Genomic DNA, 20,866 nt, shown 5'->3' on the forward strand with positions numbered 1-20,866 from the left:
TTTTCTTTCTTTTGTCACTTTCCTTTGTCCTTGGTCGCTCGATGATCTTGCGCTTTCAGATTCCTCTCATGTATACGATGTGATGTGATGCAAGGCTTCTTAATATCCTTCCACCGCATATTTAACATCTGACCCCTTCCCTTCCCCTACCCCAGCCCCTACAGCCCTGTCATATCTACCTTACCTTACCCTATCCCATTTTACCCTGCCCTGTTCTCGCCACAGTTTGACCTGTTGAGCTTGAGTCATTTTCCCAAAGTTGTTCCTCTGTGCCTCGTTGATACCCCAACTCGCCCCATGTCGTTTTGCTTTAAAATTTCCCAAATGCGTCAATTCCATTTCTCCATGTTTCAATAGCACTGGTCAATTGACCTCTCCAGATCTGTTTGCCCCTGTCCATATACCATGCTGCCATCCGGCTGTCATCCATGACGTCGATATTGGACAGAATTCCCGTTTCGAGTCTGATACCCTGTGTTGATTGGGGATTGTTTCTAATACACCTGCTTCGTGCGATCCCGCCGGAGATGCCTTCTATACCTCATACCTCCTTCTCTTCTATTGCCTATTACCTATTGCCTATGTCTATTTGGCAGCCAACCCATACCAGCCAGGCCTATGCGACCAAACTAATGCTTAGTCTATCTCGCCACCTGTGGTGTTGGCCACTGTAAGTATACCAGAAAGTGCTGGAATGGACCGAGAGCTCCTGCTGGAACGGGATCTCGGCAAGTGAATAATCGAATAATCGAATAATCCTGTAATTGAAAATCTGATAAAATATACCCAAACTCATACTTATTAATTGTAACTGTACGGAAATAATCTACTGATTTTACTGATCCCCCTGTTGGCCCGACTGGTCTAAGTTTGTAAGCTACGATCACGTCATCCACGCTCTGGAGCATTCTGCCCTTTCCTACCGCTCCTCTCCTTTTCCCTCCTCCCTTCAAACAGCCTACAAGGGAATCCAATTGGACCGTCGATCACGCAACCCCCGTCTTCTGCAGCCTAAGACCACTATTTCACCATGCGCCCCGTAAGTCCGCTCTGCCTGTACCCCGTCTATGCCTCTCTTTCCTAGAGGGAATCGCCTGGACACTGCCAGTCGGATTATTCAGCCGCGACCTTACCTAAGCCCGCCTCCACCTCCGGGACGAAACGTCACCGGCCTATAAAACCCAAGCGCCCCTCACTAGTTGCCCCTCTCTGGAATTTCCTAAAAGCTCACCCCTCCATCTCTAGTTCAAGCCTTCTCTCCGCCTTTCACGACTTCCTCTCTGCAGAGCCACTCCCTCCGTGCTCCGTTTATCCACCCCTCAGCGCATCCCCGTGCAAACTTCTCTCCGACCCTTCTCCTCCACCCCAATCCCGCACTTTTCGCAATCAACCCACAAAATGGCCGGCGGCAACGTTATCGAAATCACCTCGTACGTTTATTCCAGAAACAGAAACCCCCCCCCCCCCCAAGCAGCCCTGAAAAACACACCCTCCTAAAAAAGGCACGCACTAACAAATCCTACAGTAAGGCTGAGTGGGACGAGAAGGTCGTCAACTCCACCGAGCCCGTCCTCGTCGACTTCTTCGCCACCTGGTGCGGCCCCTGCAAGGCCATCTCCCCGCAAATCGAGAAGCTCAGCCTGGCCCACGAGAACGTCAAGTTCTACCAGGTCGACGTCGACAAGGCCTCCGAGGTCGCCGCCGAGAACGGCATCTCCGCCATGCCCACTTTCCTCTTCTTCAAGGATGGCAAGAAGATTGACTCTGCCACTGTCCGCGGCGCCAACCCCCCCCGCCATCCAGGCTGGTCTGCAGCAGCTGCTCGCATAAATGAAGCGGGAGAAAATAATGGCTGTGAAGTGTGTTTTTGTTTCCTAGAGTGATTGCATCGCGTCTACACAATGGTCGATAGGAATTCATTGTGCTTTTTGGGGGTCTGAGGGCCCCTTTTTTATATACTGCTGTTCGCTTTTACGTACGTTTGTAGTCTCTTTTCTGCATCGCCTGTGGGGGTTGCGCCTGCGGGTTTGTATTTCGGTTCAAGTTGAAATGGGTGGTATTTGTAGTAGGACATTCTCATTGTAAAACCCGCAACAGAACTTACGCTTTCCGCTGGTTTGAAATTGGCTGTGTGGGCGATATCTCCAGGTCAACATCCATGGAACATTCCACAGACGATCGTCAAATCATGTATGCAGGCAGTAAGTCATTCAACGTGGATCCTGCAGCATTATGCACCTAGCACCTGCCCGCCGGATCCAAGAATCCAGTAAATTTCCCGAGTCCTGCTACGCAGTTTGCGTGTGTTCGAATTGAGAGCACGAGACCATGTACACCGACCTTGAGGGGTAAATAGTACTAGTTTGCGCTGGTGGGGACGAAATGTCAAGCGCGGTTGTGATGGCCTCGAAAGCTATATTTGGGTTGAAAGTGATTCGTCCTATCGAGATGACGTGATACTCGTTCGTACTAGAAGGCCTTGGGTTGTTTTGTAGACCTGCATAATTCTCCGAGGGGGGTGCAGGGTGGTGCAGGGTGGTGCAGAGGAGAGTTATTTCTGGTTCAGTCAAACATCTTCGGGCATATTCTTGCATACTCAGGCAGGTTGCGGCCAGGCACCTCGATGAAACAGTCATAGTCGGGATCTTTCGATGATCAACATGTTGAATTGGATATTGGATCACTGGCCTTTCGAATACTACGAATCAAAATGGTTCAATCCCGCTCGTAGCTATAATTTGGCAGCATCGCTTTCAAGTTTTGAAGTACGGTTTAGGTTTTCGGGGATTAAGATGGGATCAGTTCCATGGACGACTCGGATTCTCCAAGACCGGGCCCCGTGAGCCGGCCGTTCTATGGAATTTCTAGCTTGTTCCATATCGCAGCGATCTTAAGATCTGAGTAGGATCGCTATAGATGCATTCGCCTACTTTTCATGGGGGTAAATAGCTTTGGAAATCAACTTCACGTACAATCTTGGAATGCAGTAGTCGGTGCGTCAGAGAGACATTTGCTGCAGAGTCTCTAGATGGCTATTCAGTTCTGGGGTCTCGTGATAGACTCCAGGGACGCCTGGTGTCGCCACCACATGGTTCTGTGTTTGTTCATTTCATGTTTTTCCTTCGGCGAAGAAGACACGATTTGGACGATTGCTGGTTCACTATCCCTCAAACTAGATGCGCTGAAGGGCAAACTTGGAACCTAAATTGACAAGTCGAAAATCATAACGATTCTCGTGATAGAGAAAGAGTTTCGCTAGAGATCTCTCGATGGGGGTTTGATTCCGGACCGGTCTTTGTGCCTCAATGTGACGGAACACTCTCGGCGGCTGTCAGTACCTTTGGTTGCAGGGGGTGTTTTTTAAGCTGCTGACGTGGGATCTCTGTGAAAGCTTTGGAGAGCTCCGAAAAGATAATACGGAAGCACCGAAAATACTATTCGAGTAGGTACTAAACGGGTAAAGATAATGCTCCGTGCCCACCGGGGAATGGATATCGTGGAGCCAGCCCACCATGCCATGCGATTGACAGATTGACGATAGATCACTATCGTTTGACATTCCACTTTCCCCATTTGCATATGAGCATGTAGGTTTGACCAAAGGCTCTGCAAGCCCCACATGCGAAACGGAGAATTCATGCGGACGCAAATAGTGTCCGATGAGCCGACGCGTTTGTGGTTCGGCTATGTTACCGAGAGGAAGGAAAGAAAGAACGAGTTCCCCATTTTATTTTCTCGATTAATCATATCGATCTATCTTACCTGGACACCGGGGATCATAAGCTGGAAACCCGAATTTGAAGATAGGCAAGCCATGGGCGATGAGAGACAATTCCACCATAATCACCAGGGTGCTGGGAGGCGCTAACAAGATCGATCAAGATCTCGAGGGTGTGCGGGTCTGGCTGAGCAATTCAACAACCCTGCGCCACCAGGCACTGACCAAATCAAACTTGCCACGCTGCCATTGGGAGTGGAATGGGGCCGATAATCTAAATTAATTTACTTTGCTATACTTTTGGGGTCTATTCAATTTTTCATGCCCGAGGTGTGCTAAGAATTTTCGGAACTTCCCTCTTGCGGCTCTAGTGCCATCTATCGATCTTTGGTTGCCGTCTTGCCGAGGGGAGGATCCTCTTACTCGGTAGCCGAATCTTTCATTTTTCTAGAGGGAGTTGATCAGTGTCATTTTTGGGCATAGGGCTACGCTAACAGAGCTTGGATACGGTTTATGACCGATCGTCCACAGGCAGCATGAACCAGTAGATCCGGGATGAACGATGCAGGAGACACAGCACAAACCCTTCCTCCCCTCCATAAAAGATCTGTTGATTGCTCCGCCTAAAGCTGGATGAATGTGGGGCTTACAATGGATCTTTTTCATTTGTAACTGGTGACTGGTGGCACGGCGCAGCTGAACTCGACATTTAGCTTAGCCCCAATCAGCCCTTTTCATCAAATGCCCCCTCGGCACAGGATCTGACCAGCACTCGTACTTGGAATGGGTGCGTGCCCCGAGTCCAGGAAGAGCACGGATCCAAATAACTGCTTTATTTGAGTTTCGTATGAGCGAAAATGCAATGCAACAATTACTTTTCCTCATTATTGTAGCGTGTGTCTCTTGTACCGTAGCGTGGGACTAATTTTCTCACTTGGGTTAGGGCAGGATTGTTATCTGGTGATTCTATTGAACAGATTGTCTTCGGGGCCACGCTAGTAGCTCTCGGTGAGTGTTTTGATAGGCCGAAAGCAAAGCTCGACCCCATCGTTCTCTGCCCGCCTCGATCCGATCTAGATTGAGCTCCGTCGAATAAAGGCGTCCATAGCAATGTACCATGCTCGCTTCAAAATTCCACCCCTGACAAGGGTACGGCACTAGACGGGCCTTCTGATTTGTGTTTATTCTCCCATAGTTGGATCCCCTCGATTAATCTGAAACTTTTTTTCAGCCAGCATGGCCCACCATCCTCGGTATGTACATGCTGGTTTAACCACGCGAAAGCGCCCCCCATGCGCCCCCATTAGATGCAGAACATGTGTAGCTCGGTGGAGAACTTCCGTCTTCCAGATCAGCTTAGGTCCATATCGCTTGCATATTGGGCGAGTTATTTTGTCGGATTATTGCGACTCGGAGCCTAGGGCGCATCAACATGCCGGCCCTCCTAGTATATTACTATTCTAGACCCCCCGGGTCACCGAGCTGATCTGGGGTTAAACGCATATGACAAGGTACCACGACACTTGGTTTGCCTACCTGATTTGACCGTGATTTTTATGACATTCTCTCCTTCCCTACCGTCATATGATTTGATCTAGTATCCCCTCTTTACGAAGCGCCTTTCGCCACTCTCCTTGCAGACTCAACACACACACTGTGATCACCTTTACAGATGGTGTGACTGTACCTGAAATCCCTCTCATTTGACAATGCCTAGTGAAGGCACTCATGATGGGGGCCCGACTGTTAACCCGGGGGGCTCTTGTCCATGTAACCTACCTCGCGGGGTACATCTTCCTTTCCTACGTGATTAGCTCGATGGGATGTGCGACAACATTAGAGCTTCTTCATCGCAGGACCTCGAGATCTGGTTTCTATAACTGGTGAGTCAAAATTACGGATCGACTGTTGTTTTTTTACCACGACCAGGAATGGACAAACTAACCTTGCTGCTTTGAAGGTATCTACTGCTCACATCCTCGATAACCATGGGCGGCATTGGAATTTGGTGCATGCACTTTATCGGTAATCGTGCCATCGTCCTCGGAAACGGCGAGAAAGACATTCAAATTCTTTACAATGTCGCTTTCACCGGAACCTCCTTCGTACTCCCGGTGATCGTGTTACTCGTTGCTTTCTATTCAGTCGGCGTCGAAGAAAAGGCATCATATGTTCGCATTTTGACCGGAGGATTGTTAACGGGAAGCTCAGTCTGTGGCATGCATTACGTGGGTCAACTCGGTATTGCGAACTATAAATGTTCATACCACCCTGCGAACGTCGTCGGCTCTGCCATCATCGCTATTTTCTCTAGTACTGCGGCTCTTGGAATCTTTTTCCGATGGAGGGCATCCTGGACCGATAGCTGGTGGCGCCGTGGAATCTGCGCATGTTTACTCGCAGCGGCGGTTTCCGGAATGCATTGGACGGCTACTGTTGGTACGACCTACAAAGAGCGCGATACATCCATGAAGAATGGAACTCAGCTATCTCGAAGCCAAGTCGTTATTATCTGTGCCGTTTTGGTGAGTCTTCATCGATTGTTCATATGGTTGGGGGGGACTAACTTTGGGATAGGCCTGCGTCTCCTGTGTGATTTTATCCGCCTGTGCGATTGTCGCTGGTGGAAACAGAAGAAGATCAACAACACGCGCCCACCAGCTTGTCCTCGCGTGTGCATACTTCGATCCAGCTGGTCGAGTCATGGTCACTCCACAAGCTCTTCTTCCCACCAAGAAGATTGTGGACCATTACATCGGACGGGTTCGTTTAATTTGGGATTCCGTCAAATATACCAATGACAACTTGAAGCTAACCAATTTGCCATTTGCAGACTTTCAAAGATGATGATCTCACTCGCACCCACCCTACCTTCCTCTGGGCATTCAGAGCCAGTCGAAACTGGGGTGTCGTGAAAGATCTCATCCCATTCATGCGAAACCGCCTTGAATCCGAACAGCACGCCATTCAAAAACACGTTCTGTCCAGAGGAGTTGTCATGGACAATGACACGGAGCTGCAGACGAATTTTGATACATTATTCAAGCAGCTGTTCTGCGTCAGTGCCCAGGAGCTCTCGAACGAACTGCGACAACCCCTGGAGGACCTTGGCACACTGTACGATGATGTACTCTCAACAGCAATTCCAGTCTCCAGATTCTCTCGTGCAATGGGCCGCACTTCTCTGAGAACTGGCAAGGGTCAACTGATGTTTAGCGTTCGCCAGCTCCAGAAAAATGAGGCGAATCGCCTGGCATCGTCTGGTTTCCGATTTGCAACCATCGAGCACGTAACAGGTACACTATCTCGCCGTATTCATGTGCCAGAGGTGCAACTCCTCGATCACCTTCGCGATATGCGCGACTATGCGTCATCCAACCGGGGCTTCTCAGAAGGAGTCCACCTCATCTCATTCGTTATGCGCCCTACCGTCCAAGACCATTTCGAAATCCTCACTACCAAAGGAACTGGAAATCCCCTTCCCTCAGCTACCTTGCCGATCAAGAGACTGAATGTCCAACATTTGGACCTCCTTTCTCACTTGGAGGGATGGTCAATGAGCACCTGTCTCAAATATCTTCAGTCCAAAGCAGCCATCCAAAGTGACAATGTCATGGACGAATTCCGAGAATACCTAGTGCGAGGAATAACCTCACTCGCCAGCTCATTACCAGAAGACATGCGATCCGCAGCAACATTTTCCGCACGACCCCTCGTCGCACCCTGCCACAGCGCAATTCGCTCAGCAGACGAGATTCAACAGACCCAACAATGCACCCTACTCACCTTCTGCGTCGTCGGCACCCTCGATACCCAAGTCCCCAACCCCGACTTCACCTTCACACCATTCCGTCTCTTCCGCGTCCAGCAACAAGTCAACGACACATTCGCCGATCGTGAAGGCTTCAGCCGCGAGATCAATCAAGAACTCTTCTGCACAGACGTCCGCTCAGAATCCAACGTCTCCGAATCAGACATAGCCTCATCCAAACGCTCCGCAATCCTCCGCATGTGGCCATCACGAAAACCCACATCCCTCCCATCGCGCCGCACCTCGCAAGAATCCCTGGTTGACCTCAAAGCCGCAGCATTGGGCGACATCACCGTTCAAAAAGAAGTCAGAGTGGACGTCACCCGTTTGAACGAGAATAACGCCGTTCAACATGCGCGCGGAACTCACGACGCGGTCATCGCGGCTGGCGATGGAGCCATCACGCCGACTACCTACGTCGATGAACTTTACAGCCTCTGCTATGCCCCGGGAATTCGCCTGCGGCCGGATTCGACATTGCGTACATCGCGGCACTCCAATAAATCATAATGGTCTCTTGTTGTATTCTTTTCGCTGCAGGGCGCTGGAGGGGGAATTCAAAAGCTGGACTTATACGACGTCTGATCTTATGCCTAACATGTGTTACTATACTAGTACGCTTTTCACTCGAGCCTGGAGGCTTTTGTATATAATCCACGATTTACAAATGAATTTTATCTGCAATTCAACCCCGCCATCCATCATATTAGTACAGGATCTTTACTACTAGTAGCTACTTTTGGAAACACCGTTTAGGGTTCAATCTTGACTTGCTCCTAGAGGTGGATCTGTTAGAAAAGGCCGATCTTGTATCTTTGGACCGGCGAATTTTATGGTTGGGCTTGAGGAAGCTTCTTTTTCATCCACTATTGCCAGCCAGTGGCTTAGCCATTCGCCAAAGAGTATTGCCATTCATGAAGGAAGTCATAGTGAAATTTCACGAGCTTGATGGAAAAAGCCCACCCTGCTTTTATTCTTCATTCTATAGCTGTTAATTATTTGCTCTGTTATAGTCTTTTGAACGTTCCTACTACTTGCGCTCTTCACCATGATCGTTTTATAGTATAATATATGGCTCCATTCAATCTAGAATTCAAGCGTGCCATTGTAGAGGATACGTAAACTTTGAACAACGTCTGGCCTTGAGTTATTTTGGGGTTGGGGGTGTTCACATACTGAGTCGGGGCGTCCACTTACCACTACCCAAAGGAATAGACACTCTTGCTGCTCGATTATTAAGTACAGTTGTTTTACATCGTCATCGTCATCTAGTGAATCAAATATTCGCATTGTTTATTGACACACAAACGATAAATGAATAAATGAACATTTTTGACAAGCTACCTGGGCTGTTTAACGTCATGGATAGATGATACATGCTTCGGGTGTTGATGAGATTCGCAGCCAAGACTAAGTGGAATTATAAACTACCTAAGGATGTATCGTTAATTTTCAAGTTGCGATTGCTCTGTTATGGATCCGGTGACGGCTTCCAAGATTTCTTGAATCACCTATATGCTCTAGTATTGGGGACGCTGGGCGCCTCGTCTGCAGAATCGAGTTTTAATATTTGCTCTTCAGCCTCGAGCCGGGTATGAGATGGGTCTCCCGACTAGGAATAAAAAGAAAAGAAACATACTAGTAAATCGTACACTCTCAATGTTATTAAAATCTCGGTTACTATACACGAAAATGAGATCCTTGTATCGTGACACGTCAAAGAATGGACAGTCGCTGAATGAATGCAGAAATGGAAATACCGCGGCACGACAGATACTTCCTCAAACCCAGCTTCCAGCAAGATCATCCCATAAGCCTTGGCAGACTACAACGCAATTTGCAGAATGCGTAGCGGTAGGGCTGTTTTTCTTCCTTTTCTCGTCGATTTATCTCAACTGGCATTGGGGTCCGCACGCTCCAAAAACTCCGGGTCCATATCAATGCGGCGCTCAAACTTTGTCCACCAATCGCGGAAACTCTTGAGTGGCACGACGTCATGGCCCTTGTTGGAAGGATCCGACTCCGCAAAGCTGGCAAGGAAATTGAATGCGCTGCCGATGATCCGCTGGGCAAGTACTTTGGTAGTGATTGGATTTTTCTGGGCACTCGAGCCAGAATGAGCCACTAGGGCTGTAGAGTTTGATGTGTTTTGCGCGCGCTCGGCCTCGAGCGCTGCGAGCTGAGGCGCAATGTTGTCTGCGGCCTCGATTGAAATGCCCAGTGTCACGACGCCATTGGTTGCGATTGAACCTTCATCGAGCATCTCATCCTCCTGCTCGGCTTCTGAGCGGCCGTTTCCATTATTTTGCGCTGGATTGCGGATGTTAAAAATGCCCGATTGCTTCTCGTTTGCCAATGCGCCGACGAAGCGAAAATCGGTGGGGCTGCCGGTGTTTGGGTCCGGAAGTTGCGCATAGATCGCAGCACCGGTGTTTGGTGGGAGGACTGTGCCTGGGAGGAAGAAGATGACTAGGTCGCTGAAAGGTGGGTTGAATGGAATTGTGAATGCGAATTTGGTAGCTTGGCCGTCCGGTTGACCGTCCACGGGGACGATATCTGTTTGGCACGGGCGGCCTGGAACGACGACTGAGAACATTGGATAAAGGTGTGGTGATTGTGAATAGCTGAAAGAGAGGCAGAAAGGTAGAAAGAGATGTAGCAAGTCTTGATTTCTTTGAGGGTCAGATTTGCGGTGACATAACCTCACCGAATTAGGAAAGTCGGCGGGGAAGCTACCCTTATCGGGCGATAAGGGCTTGGCATCCCATAGGATTTCACTGTTGACTCAAGACTGAATTGACTTTTGTCTTCTAAATATTCCATTGATACTCTTTATTCTCTCCATTCACCATGGCCAAGTCAAACCTAGATCTGATCAAGGAATGCGATAAGTATTGATTCCCCGTTCCATCAGCCGCCGCATCCTCTCACCCACCCAGCTTCCCCTACTACGAAGACGACCGTGCCGCCTACACTGAGAATCTCAACAACTACCATGCATTCCGCGTCTCTGGCTATAATGCTACCCTGGGATATATAATTAAATCGGTCGTTGAGCAGTTTCCTTGGCCACAAGAACACTGGAAGATCGACTCTCAAGCAAAGACCGTCACCCTCATCACTCCCGCCGGAGCAGACCCCGCACTCCGGAGCAAGCTGATCGCAGAGAGCATTGGGGAAGCAGTCAAACAAGAAACGTTCGAGGTACTCAAGGGATGGCGCGACGAAAGATATCCAGTCTTCGCACCTGGAGGTGAGTACATCTTCGAAATCGAGCGGAGTGCGGCGTGTCTGTTTGGCGTCGTGACCTACGGAGCCCATATGACTGGATATATCCAGGAACCAGCCGGCGTAAAGCTGTGGATTCCTCGACGGGCCAAGAACAAGCAGACATACCCAGGTATGCTCGATAACACCGTTGCGGGCGGGATGTGTACCGGTGAGAAGCCCTTCGAGTGTATCGTCCGCGAGGCAATGGAGGAAGCCTCTCTACCGGAATCCGTGGTTCGTGCCTCTATCCTCGCACGAGGATGTGTCACCTACACACATGTTCGCGATGTACGTGCTGGCGGAGAGACGGGTCTTCTTCAGCCGGAGGTGGAGTACGTTTATGATCTGAAGCTCGACCCGTCCATGATCCCGAAGCCCGGGGATAGCGAGGTCGAGGAGTTTAAGCTGCTCTCGGTCTCAGAAACTCAAGATGCACTTTCGCGGGGCGAATTCAAACCCAATTGCGCGATTATTCTGATCGATTTCTTCATTCGCCACGGCATCCTGACGGCGGAGAACGAGCCGGATTATTTGGACATTGTGGCCCGACTGCATCGCCGTCTAGAATACCCGACTGCCTCGCACTGCGTGCGGTAAATGCTGCCAACACTCATTCGAGCGTGTATAGAAAATGAATAGCCGGATCATCGCGGTTCTAGAGTGGCATTTGAAGATAAAGCAACTCGAAGAATGTTGAAATAGATGCATAACATTATGAAGAATAAAGCCTTCGAATAAAACAGCAAAATTTGCTTCAATAATTTTGCACTCCGAAACATAGTAAACATGAGCCTAAATTTGGGCTTCAAGCCGTGATAGGCTACTACTAGTAGTAGAGCCTCCCGGTACTTACTTCTTCTAGAATAATACCATGCCCATGGGAAAGCCACCTGGGTCTGTGGCATATCGACCGGACGAAACATGCCAAGGACAGTCATTTATGCCCAGGTGGTGAGGTAGGTGCTGCTACGGGCAAGTGGTCGTCCCATTTTTGTCCGATCACAACCTCTAACTAGCGATCGAGATAACCGGAATAACCACCGGTAGACCACATACAAGCAATCCAGTGCTACATCCTCGGCAGAAAATGACTTCAGCAAAAGTAAAGGTTTTGATAGACGGTCATTCATCTATCGGTATCCGAACCCAAATCGAAATGCAAGGGAAACGCCAACGCTGCACAATAACAACAAAGAGATATGAACACATCCGCCGGAATCAAAGACACCCCTAACTTTTTCTATCGGGCCATGACAGACTCATTTCAAAATATGGGCTCTCTTCATAAATGTTCATGTAGATTCAAACAGCGGACAGTGGGAGCCCGTCTATTTCTTGAGAAGGAGGTAGACGTAGTCAATGCGCAGAGGCGCAACCTTCTTATAGGGACCCTCCAGATAGAGCAACAGGCCACCGAAAGAAACGAAAACAGCCCTTGAAACCGGTTGTCAGCTAATGTCTCCGGAGATGGGATATGGATAAAGCAAACTATTTGCGCAAGAAGACTTACATGGTATCCTTGGTTGCGCCCTCCTCAAATCGGTAGACCTTGCCGTGACAGACGTAATCGTAGTCATTAGCCAGAGTCTGCTCGCCATTGCTGACATCTCTCCAGCTGTTGCGGGTGTCTTCCTTGCCGTCGAGGGACAGGGTGGATGCGAGCGCCAGAGACAGGGTCTCGTTGACAGCGCATGGGTAGAGCTCGGAGTTCACATCGAGGGTGAAGGTGAGGGAGGCATCGGTAGAGGTACAGGTCAGACGCGAGACACGGTCATACTTTTGGGCGTTGACAGAGGTGATGGTGAAGGTATCTTCGAAGAGGAGAGGGTCGGACATGGTGGCAATGCGATGGCACGAGGGCGGAGTTTTGAGAATTAAAAAAATGGCACAAGACGTGTGCGCTAAGAATAGTCGAATATAGTAGGACCAGGTGGAGGTGACGCGAAGGTCGATTGAGGCTATGAGGTTGAGAGAGAAGTGGTGGTGAAAGTTGGAGATGGTCGGAGTTGCAACTGAAGCTTTGCCGATTCTTTTTTTTTTCTACCGCCTTTCAAGTTGGGTCTCCCCCGCTGAACCACTGGCACCAACCCGGGCATCGCAAACCAACCTCGTTTTTGGAACGTGAACTCACACTCTTTTGCGACAAAATGTCCTTTCGCAAGCGCAATATCGGTCTTTCTGCAGGAACGGATCGCTCTGCAGCTCCCAATGCCACCACACTGACTGCCCCGCCCGAAGTGACGCCAGGCATTCGCCCCTCCCCCGACGATGGACGACCAACTACTTCAACTGGAGCACCGTCTTTAGACAACCTTCTTGCGGGCCATGCGGGTCTTCCAATGGGAAAGAGTTTGTTGATTGAAGAGAATGGAACTACGGATTTTGCCGGTGCATTGCTACGGTATTATGCGGCGGAAGGAATTGTTCAAGAGCAAAAGGTCCATGTGGTAGCAATGCCTGAACAATGGGGACGCAGTCTACCTGGTCTTATTGGTACCGCAGAGTCTCTGGATGAGAAGAGATCCGATCGGCGTAAGGATGAGCGCATGAAAATTGCCTGGCGATATGAGCGGTTAGGCGAGTTTGGCGCAGGTGTTGCAGGCGCACGAGGCAGTGAGTACCCACGGAGATGAGCTTAATGGTATAGTCTCATAAGACTGATGGTTATGATATAGCTACCGCACCTTCACCATCTAGTGGAGAACAGGACCCCAATGCGAAGCAACCACCTGCCTTTTGTCATGCCTTCGACCTCACCAAGCGGCTCGCCCACCCCTCCATCACCAACATGACGTTTATTCCCTTCACGCCCAGCAAAGACTCGCCCTTTCCAGCGATCCTCAATCGACTCCAGACAGCTATTGCCTCTAGTCCCCCAAACACCATCCATCGCATTGTCATTCCCTCCTTGCTCAACCCGACCTTGTATCCACCCGAATCTTGCCGCCCCGAGTATATCCTGCAGTTCTTACACTCACTCAAAGCACTCCTCAATGCATACCCCACACGTGTGACGGCAATGATAACATTGCCCTTGTGCCTGTATCCCCGTTCATCCGGTTTGGTCCGCTGGATCGAGCTGCTCAATGACGGTGTCATCGAATTATGTCCGTTCCCTCATTCCGCGGATAATCTCACAACGTCGGGTGCCGCCACCTCGCATGAAGAGCCGCCGCAAGGCATGCTCAAGACACATCGACTTCCGATTCTACATGAACGCGGTGGTGGAAGCGATCAGAATGTCGGAGAAGATTGGGCGTTTACTCTCAGCCGGCGGAGGTTCGAGATTAAGCCGTTTAGCCTGCCCCCAGCCGAAGGCGATACCGAGGCGCAAGATACAGCTGCATCTAGCGGTATGCCCAAGAAATCGGACCTCGAGTTCTGATTGAGGCATGATAATCTCGTCGTATCCACGGCCCATATTCAATCCTCTTCCTCGAATTGCCGATGTGTTCCGGGCTCGGCCAGCATGTCGTCCAGTTCGATCTGTTCAGACATGGCAGCACTCGAATTAGCCATCGTTCGTAAGTAACTCTGGCCGTACGCGTCCATTCCTGATCGCACCGAGAAGCCTCCAGTGCGATTGCGGAGACGATTCCCCAGGCAGGATGAAGCTACCAGCCATGCTGGAAGGTGTGTTAGCAAGCTACGCTATATATTTAGTGTCAAATGAGGATGGATACAAACCAACAAACAGCAGCAATGGGGCAAAGAATACCAGGAACAACAAAAGTAGGAAATTCATGACGACCACAGGAGGGAACGATGGAACGGCGCCGCAATCATTAGCCGAGGCGAGCTATACCTATAGCTTTGGCAGAATCCTGACCGCCTACACAACGCGACTTGAGGCAGATGACATAATCCACTTTTTTTCGCTTGGGTGACTCCATTTTCATTTTCTTTCCCTCCCGCTTCGGCTTCTTTTCTTCTTCTCTCTTCACACAATCCGTCTGGCTTTTGCTGGTCAAATCCCAGACTTCGCTCGCTAATGGTAAGTCATCACTGTCATCTCTTTCCTTCTTTCTTCCTTTGCATGATTATATATCTACAAATCTGTCAATCCCCTGAAGCTCGATTTAAATATCTCAATAAGAGCACCGGTGACGAGAAACGTATTGAAAATGACCTGCCTTGAATATTATGTTTTTCTTTGCATTACATCTCCATTTGATGAGCTTCGACTAACATGACATTCGCTACAGTTACAGAATTTATGAAGCCAGCCACACTTTTGAAAGACTGTTGAAAAAGAAAAGAAGAAGAAGAAGAAGAAATAATCAAATATGGAGACTCCTACCGTTCCAATTCCGATCTCATACGTATCTGGCAGATACCTGCTGTTCTCTATTGACGCCGTCACATACCTGCGACGCGAGCACCACATCTGCGGCGTGTTGATCGGGACTCTCCCACAAATTCCTCAGCAGAATGTGTTCCTGGGTCTGCCGTTGGAACTGATGCCCGAGGAGGCACGGCTTTTGGTGGACAAGGGTGTAGCTTGCATCGTAGACGAAACCAAGGCACACGATGGCATGAAATCTCTCCTCGAGGAAGACCGCCGCCAGTACCTGCGCGAACTAGACTCCCAGGGCCTCGAAGCCTCCCGCAAACTATCGGACCGCAAGGGCCAGCAACGGGAACAAGTGTTGAAGAAACTAGATGAGAAGGCTAAGGCCAAAGCGATCAAGGCCTTGGAGAATGAGGGTGAAGCAGATACCCCGGCCTCGCCCTCCCCATCAGCCTCGGTGCTCGACGAAGAGCGGCCGAGCAGCAAGGCCTCCAGTCGCACACCTGTTCACACCTTGGCCATGGGCGTCACTCCTCCAACATCCTACCCTCCATTAGCCCAGCCGACCTCATCACAACATCTCCCGCCACCCAATGTACCTCTATCCTACCCGCTCTTCGCCCATCTTTCCTCGCGCGGCTACTTTCTGTCCCCTGGCCTGCGATTCGGTTGCCAATATGTTGCGTACCCCGGTGATCCGCTACGATTCCACGCACACTTCCTTTGTGTGTCCGCAGAGTGGGATGAGAATATTGACTTGATGGCCATCGTCAATGGAGGCAGACTGGGAACTGGTGTGAAGAAGGGCTTCCTCTTGGGCGGGCCAGAAAAATCCCGAACCGAAGCTGAAACCGAAGCTGAACGAGTGGAAAGCGTTCGCACCTTCAGCATTGAGTGGGCAGGCATGTGAGAGGGCTTCCTTCTGTTAATGCTGTCACAAAACTCCACACATCCATCACGAGGCCCCCTTGCCATGCAGTATCTGGTTCCAATATCTGGTCAGCACATTTCAAACCGGGGGAGTCGTTCGGAGATGAAACATTCATGACGATCGAGTCATCAGTGAATTTCTATGAGCATACTACAATACCCCGATTGCACAGTCTATGCAAATTGAATTCACGTTGCTGTCCTGGTCCCCTGCCGCAAATGCCGGCAAGATGAGCATGTCCATGAAAGAACGACGCATTGCTCTATCAAAATGGTCGGTCAAGCTCTGGGCCTACTCGGGGCATAGCCGAAACAGCACCATGAAATCGGGAATCGGCAAGAGTCATTCATAATTGCCTTTTCATGAGCAAGAGGACTACAAAATCACCACCTGTGGATGTAATCCATGGATACTTTTACAAAAGATACCCTGAATCTAAAGAAACAAATAACGATCGCCTCAAACAAATATTATATTCGATCAATATGTACCGCTCATGCATGAATCCCACAAAATCAATAACGCCCAGTAGGAATCCTGCCGATAATAGACCAGCTATAGGTAATCGATATTCCTCCACTTGAACTTCTTATTCGCTCGATCCACAGGTCGATTCTCAAATTGACTCCCGTGCAGCTCGAAAACAAGCGGTTTTTGCGCATTCGATATATCCGTCCCTTCTGTATTCGCTTGCTCGGGAGCAGAATCCTCGCTCGTCGGTACTGGCAGCGGCACAGTAAATTTGAAGACCGTATGTTCCTTCGGAATAGCTATAATCATTCAAACACGTTAGTTTCAATCTGCAATGCGCGACCACCCCAGCAGCAAAATATCACTCACTTTTGACCTCGTCCTTCGCCGTAACAATCACAAACGTAAACTTTGTATCTCTCACCACAATCCCTTTCAACCCCACCCTCCCCGAAGACCGACTCCTCACAACTTCCACCTCCGCTCCATGATAATCCGCACTGACAAGCTTCGCACCATGCGACGAGGGTGTTAATAAACACCCACCCTTAGCCGCCGATCCACCCAGGTCCAATATCTCCTGCATATAGCTCACCCACAGCTCATGCAGGCCCTTAAAGATCGCGTACTTGCATTCGTCCTTTGGAAGATCGTGTAGGCCGGAGGTCCGCTTTTCGCGCGCAGATAAGGGCTGCGGGCGCTGGTGGCGCCGGAAGTATTCTTTCTTTTGGAGTCTGTGTAGGCGGCGGCGGGATCTGTTGTCGGTGGCTGAGGGTGAGGTTGGGCGGAGAAAGAGTGGTTTTTGTTTGATGCGCTCGGTGAATTGTTGGGTTGCGCTGTCTGGGGAGTGGGCGCGGGAGAGGAGTGTGTGGGCGATGTGTTGTTTGGGGGTTGGTGATTCTGTCATATTGGACAGCTGATTGGCCTTATGTAGGGCCGTGACTTTGCGTGCAAGGGGAGAACTGGGGGAGTTGTTGGATGTCGAGCGAGTTGGAGTTGAGAAAATTCCCGCGGGTCAAGTTGATGTCACCCGATAAGATAGCACATCCCCATTGGGATGTGATGAACTATACCTTAACCACCGCTACCCTAGGGTACCCTAACGGGCATAGAATATGCTATGTGATGACCATCCCTGATATATTTAGAAATTCTACTCTATTCTATAATCTTGCCAAAGGCCCATCCGATCGGAAAATCCCAAGACTCGAGTGCCCAATCTCAGAAATCGATTTGCAGCCCGCCAGCTGCATACACCGTTTAAAGTCCTGATAAAGGATGTCGAGCATCAACTCCACTCCCTGCTGTCCATTATACTGTTCAAGATCCAAGATTAGTCTTCGGTCCTCTTTCACAGAACAGATGGAATTAATCTTACCGCCAAACCCCAAAGCATCGGACGGCCAACCCAGCAACACTCCGCCCCCAGTGCCAAAGCCTTGAAGATATCGCTCCCAGTCCGGATCCCTCCATCAATATGAATGCGAATTCGACCTTGGGCGGCTTTAGCACAGGCAGGTAGGACATCAATCGTTGCCGGCGTCTCATCCAACTGCCGTCCACCATGGTTGCTAATCACAACGCCATCACATCCATACTGGATAGCCATCTCCACATCCTCAGGCGTAAGAACGCCCTTGATCCAAATCTCCATCTTCGTGATACTGCGTAACCAAGGGATCTCTTTGGCCCAGGAATGCGAAGCCGAATTGAAAGACGAGAACCCATCGTCGTGCGACTGCGACTGGATCTGCTCCGACGTCTTCTCGATCATCGGATAGTCCAGTCCGGGCGGGGGAATGAATCCATTGCGCCATTCGTTAAACCGCACGCCGAGGACTGGGCTGTCTCCGGTAAGGAATATCGCTTTGCACCCGGCTTTCTCGGCACGGTGCACGATCCGCGCTTCTTTCTCGCGGTCTGTCATTGAGTAGAGTTGCATGACGTGGTGGATAGGTCCGACTTCGGTTCCGGCATTCGTGATCTGCTCTACGGAGTGATTGGCGTACGAAGAGACGCCCATGTTCACACCTGCTTTGGCGCATGCTCTGCTCGTTGCAAGTTCGCCGTCTGCATGGGCCATGCCTTGGAGGCCGGCTGGCGAGACACAGAGTGGGAAGGCGATGTCTCGATCGAAGAGTCTGATCGCAGTGCTGACTTGGGAGACATCTTTCAAGACACGGGGTAATATGCGATATTTCTGGTACGAGGAAGAGTTCTCGTGGATGGTGACTTGGTTGGTTGCTCCAGAGTTGAAGAAGTCTGACGCACATATGCCCCTCATTAGCCATTGGGCCTATATATTTGGTGAAGGGTTCGTTACCTCGGGTTGCAACTGGTAGAACCTGTGATGCTGCCTTTTGAAGGTCCGCGATGCATAGAACCTTTTCAGCTGCCATGGTTAAGGCCGGCTTATATTGGGAAGATGTTGTGGCATCATCTGGTGAAATGCGGGGTGGTGGTTGCCCTCGACGTGGGGATGTCTCCACTTAGTTCAATAGAGATTGCTTGATCGAACAAGCTCAGCGGTGCCTTCGAGATGTCGCTGATATTGCTGATATTCTCTAGTCATCAAGCATGGCATACCTATCATGGTTCAAGGACTAGCACAGTCCGATGGTAGGAAGAAAGCTCCCACGGTGCCCAACGCCGATACCAGGGAATTAAGAACAAGCAGCTTCCAAATCTTGAAATTTGCTGGATAATGAGAGTTCGGATCAACATTTGAGTCCGACCACGGAAACATGAGTTTTCAATGGTTGGTTACTTCCTCGGTTCATTCGACTTCCCCGCATGGATGTGTTACTTTCATCGTGGATTATTCCATCTGAGAGCGCTACTCACCCTGAGCAACTTCGATACGAAGTTTGATTATCTACAAATTATCCATTTGATTAGTCTACAAACCATGACCCAGTCATCAAATATGGAAAATCTGGGTAACTTCCCGGGCCTACCTCCTTTCCCAGACGACGTTGCCACGGCGCCGCTTCTTCGGCTATCGCTTGGGAAGCTGTTGGCCGGGGATCTCGCCGAGTACGAGCGGCTTTTCGAGGCATCTGTTGATATCGGATTCTTCTACCTGGATCTTCGAGATTCAGAACATGGAGGATTGCTCCTCAACGACGCAGATGACCTCTTCCGAATCGGAGAAAGTTTGTTTGAGCTGCCACTGGAAGAGAAGGTGTTGTATGATTTCAGCAAGCAGAACTCATACTTTGGGTATAAGGGCCAAGGGGTGTCAGTCGTCGACAAGGATGGAAATCTAGATCGAAATGAGTTCTATAACGTAGGTCATGTCTTGCAGGGCCATCCTCCATAGGCCTTCAAACAATCCCGGTTGACGTGAATAGGTCTCCAAGGATGATATTATGGGCATCGCGAAGCAGCTCCCGGCACCGGATGTCTTGCAAAATAGCAGAGCAAAACTGAGCTCATTCATGAAAGGCTCACACACTATCGTGTCTCTTATTCTGCAAGTTTTGAATGACAAACTGGCGTTGCCGAAGGATACCCTCGCCAATCTTCATCGCCTCCAAGAGGTCGGTGGAGATCAAGTTCGCTTTATCAAAGCCCCGCCTCAACCCGTTGATGACAGACGCACAGCGCTGGGCCAGCATACTGATTTTGGCAGTGTCACGGTTCTCTTCAATCGGCTGGGCGGGTTGCAGGTTCTACCACCAGGCGAGGATGCAGAGTGGATATATGTGCGGCCATTGCCTGGCCATGCAGTGGTGAATCTCGGTGACGCGATGGTCAAGTTCACTAATGGTTTGTTCCGGTCCAATATTCATCGCGTTGCGGCACCGCCGGGTATCCAGGGAGACTCGACACGATATAGTCTTGTATACTTTGCTCGGCCGGAGGATAACGTTATGCTACGACGGCTGGAGGGATCAGATCTAATTCCGCCTATTGAAGATGGTCAGACCGAGGAAGTGATTAATAGTAAAGATTGGATTATTCGGCGAGCCCTGGGGCGACGCGTGGACTTGGTCAAGCCTGAGGACATTGATTATGAGAAGTCGGCTGGTACGGAGCAGTTGAGTCGGAGGATTAAAGTCTGATATTATCATACGCGTGTACGTCGTATACTTAGCTATACTGCTACTAGTTACTACCTAAATAGCTGATGATAGTACTCCAGAAACTGATTTCTTCCATGCAACAAGCTACTGCTATCGCTGACGGTATCAACCCAATCAATGGTACTATACTAATTCTCGTCCCAGCCTGTTGATACCTGTAATTTCACATCTCAAACGTTCAAACGGATGTTGTCCGACAAGGATGATGACGCATACCTAGCTGAGCCTAAAACTCTGTCGAAGGATTCCAAATAGCCAGTACCCAGGCTAAAATAACGGCGTACCC

The 20,866-nt window shown here is 49.9% G+C and overlaps 11 protein-coding genes across 11 annotated transcripts; 6 read left to right on the top strand and 5 right to left on the bottom strand.

The window, feature by feature from the left end:
• Window positions 1-1,245: 1,245 nt before the first annotated feature.
• On the top strand, window positions 1,246-1,883 carry N7533_004402 (thioredoxin family protein; the record flags this gene model as incomplete). Its single annotated transcript, XM_057101052.1, has 2 exons — window positions 1,246-1,430; window positions 1,526-1,883. Coding segments are annotated over 2 exons (543 nt in total), but the record flags the coding sequence as incomplete, so codon positions are not given.
• A 3,823-nt stretch (window positions 1,884-5,706) lies between these two features.
• On the top strand, window positions 5,707-8,039 carry N7533_004403 (uncharacterized protein; the record flags this gene model as incomplete). Its single annotated transcript, XM_057101053.1, has 3 exons — window positions 5,707-6,243; window positions 6,296-6,481; window positions 6,552-8,039. 3 exons carry the CDS (start codon window positions 5,707-5,709, stop codon window positions 8,037-8,039), a joined length of 2,211 nt encoding a protein of 736 aa, XP_056960683.1.
• Window positions 8,040-9,420: 1,381 nt separating this feature from the next.
• Window positions 9,421-10,125, bottom strand: N7533_004404 (OPI10 family protein; the record flags this gene model as incomplete). Its single annotated transcript, XM_057101054.1, has 1 exon — window positions 9,421-10,125. One exon carries the CDS (start codon window positions 10,123-10,125, stop codon window positions 9,421-9,423), a length of 705 nt encoding a protein of 234 aa, XP_056960684.1.
• Window positions 10,126-10,379: 254 nt separating this feature from the next.
• N7533_004405 (thiamine pyrophosphokinase-related protein) lies at window positions 10,380-11,396 on the top strand (the record flags this gene model as incomplete). The annotated part of the gene is made up of 2 exons (XM_057101055.1): window positions 10,380-10,420; window positions 10,469-11,396. 2 exons carry the CDS (start codon window positions 10,380-10,382, stop codon window positions 11,394-11,396), a joined length of 969 nt encoding a protein of 322 aa, XP_056960685.1.
• A 731-nt stretch (window positions 11,397-12,127) lies between these two features.
• Window positions 12,128-12,635, bottom strand: N7533_004406 (DNA-directed RNA polymerase core subunit RPB8; the record flags this gene model as incomplete). Its single annotated transcript, XM_057101056.1, has 2 exons — window positions 12,128-12,233; window positions 12,310-12,635. The coding sequence occupies 2 exons, from the start codon at window positions 12,633-12,635 to the stop codon at window positions 12,128-12,130; spliced, it is 432 nt and encodes a 143-aa protein (XP_056960686.1).
• Window positions 12,636-12,946: 311 nt separating this feature from the next.
• Window positions 12,947-14,184, top strand: N7533_004407 (elongator complex protein 4; the record flags this gene model as incomplete). Its single annotated transcript, XM_057101057.1, has 2 exons — window positions 12,947-13,412; window positions 13,475-14,184. The coding sequence occupies 2 exons, from the start codon at window positions 12,947-12,949 to the stop codon at window positions 14,182-14,184; spliced, it is 1,176 nt and encodes a 391-aa protein (XP_056960687.1).
• A 38-nt stretch (window positions 14,185-14,222) lies between these two features.
• N7533_004408 (uncharacterized protein) lies at window positions 14,223-14,544 on the bottom strand (the record flags this gene model as incomplete). Its single annotated transcript, XM_057101058.1, has 2 exons — window positions 14,223-14,425; window positions 14,487-14,544. 2 exons carry the CDS (start codon window positions 14,542-14,544, stop codon window positions 14,223-14,225), a joined length of 261 nt encoding a protein of 86 aa, XP_056960688.1.
• A 541-nt stretch (window positions 14,545-15,085) lies between these two features.
• N7533_004409 (tRNA splicing endonuclease subunit SEN34) lies at window positions 15,086-16,000 on the top strand (the record flags this gene model as incomplete). Its single annotated transcript, XM_057101059.1, has 1 exon — window positions 15,086-16,000. One exon carries the CDS (start codon window positions 15,086-15,088, stop codon window positions 15,998-16,000), a length of 915 nt encoding a protein of 304 aa, XP_056960689.1.
• A 576-nt stretch (window positions 16,001-16,576) lies between these two features.
• On the bottom strand, window positions 16,577-17,399 carry N7533_004410 (RNase P/RNase MRP complex subunit; the record flags this gene model as incomplete). Its single annotated transcript, XM_057101060.1, has 2 exons — window positions 16,577-16,791; window positions 16,862-17,399. 2 exons carry the CDS (start codon window positions 17,397-17,399, stop codon window positions 16,577-16,579), a joined length of 753 nt encoding a protein of 250 aa, XP_056960690.1.
• Window positions 17,400-17,655: 256 nt separating this feature from the next.
• N7533_004411 (alpha-hydroxy acid oxidase) lies at window positions 17,656-18,776 on the bottom strand (the record flags this gene model as incomplete). Its single annotated transcript, XM_057101061.1, has 2 exons — window positions 17,656-17,808; window positions 17,871-18,776. The coding sequence occupies 2 exons, from the start codon at window positions 18,774-18,776 to the stop codon at window positions 17,656-17,658; spliced, it is 1,059 nt and encodes a 352-aa protein (XP_056960691.1).
• Window positions 18,777-19,400: 624 nt separating this feature from the next.
• N7533_004412 (putative oxidoreductase, 2OG-Fe(II) oxygenase family) lies at window positions 19,401-20,559 on the top strand (the record flags this gene model as incomplete). The annotated part of the gene is made up of 2 exons (XM_057101062.1): window positions 19,401-19,781; window positions 19,846-20,559. 2 exons carry the CDS (start codon window positions 19,401-19,403, stop codon window positions 20,557-20,559), a joined length of 1,095 nt encoding a protein of 364 aa, XP_056960692.1.
• Between the last annotated feature and the right edge of the window lie 307 nt (window positions 20,560-20,866).

This window comes from Penicillium manginii (genome assembly GCF_028828005.1).
Source record: "Penicillium manginii strain IBT 31320 chromosome Unknown utg000004l:1.0-7231830.0:1.0-7236170.0, whole genome shotgun sequence".
NCBI lineage: Eukaryota > Fungi > Ascomycota > Eurotiomycetes > Eurotiales > Aspergillaceae > Penicillium > Penicillium manginii.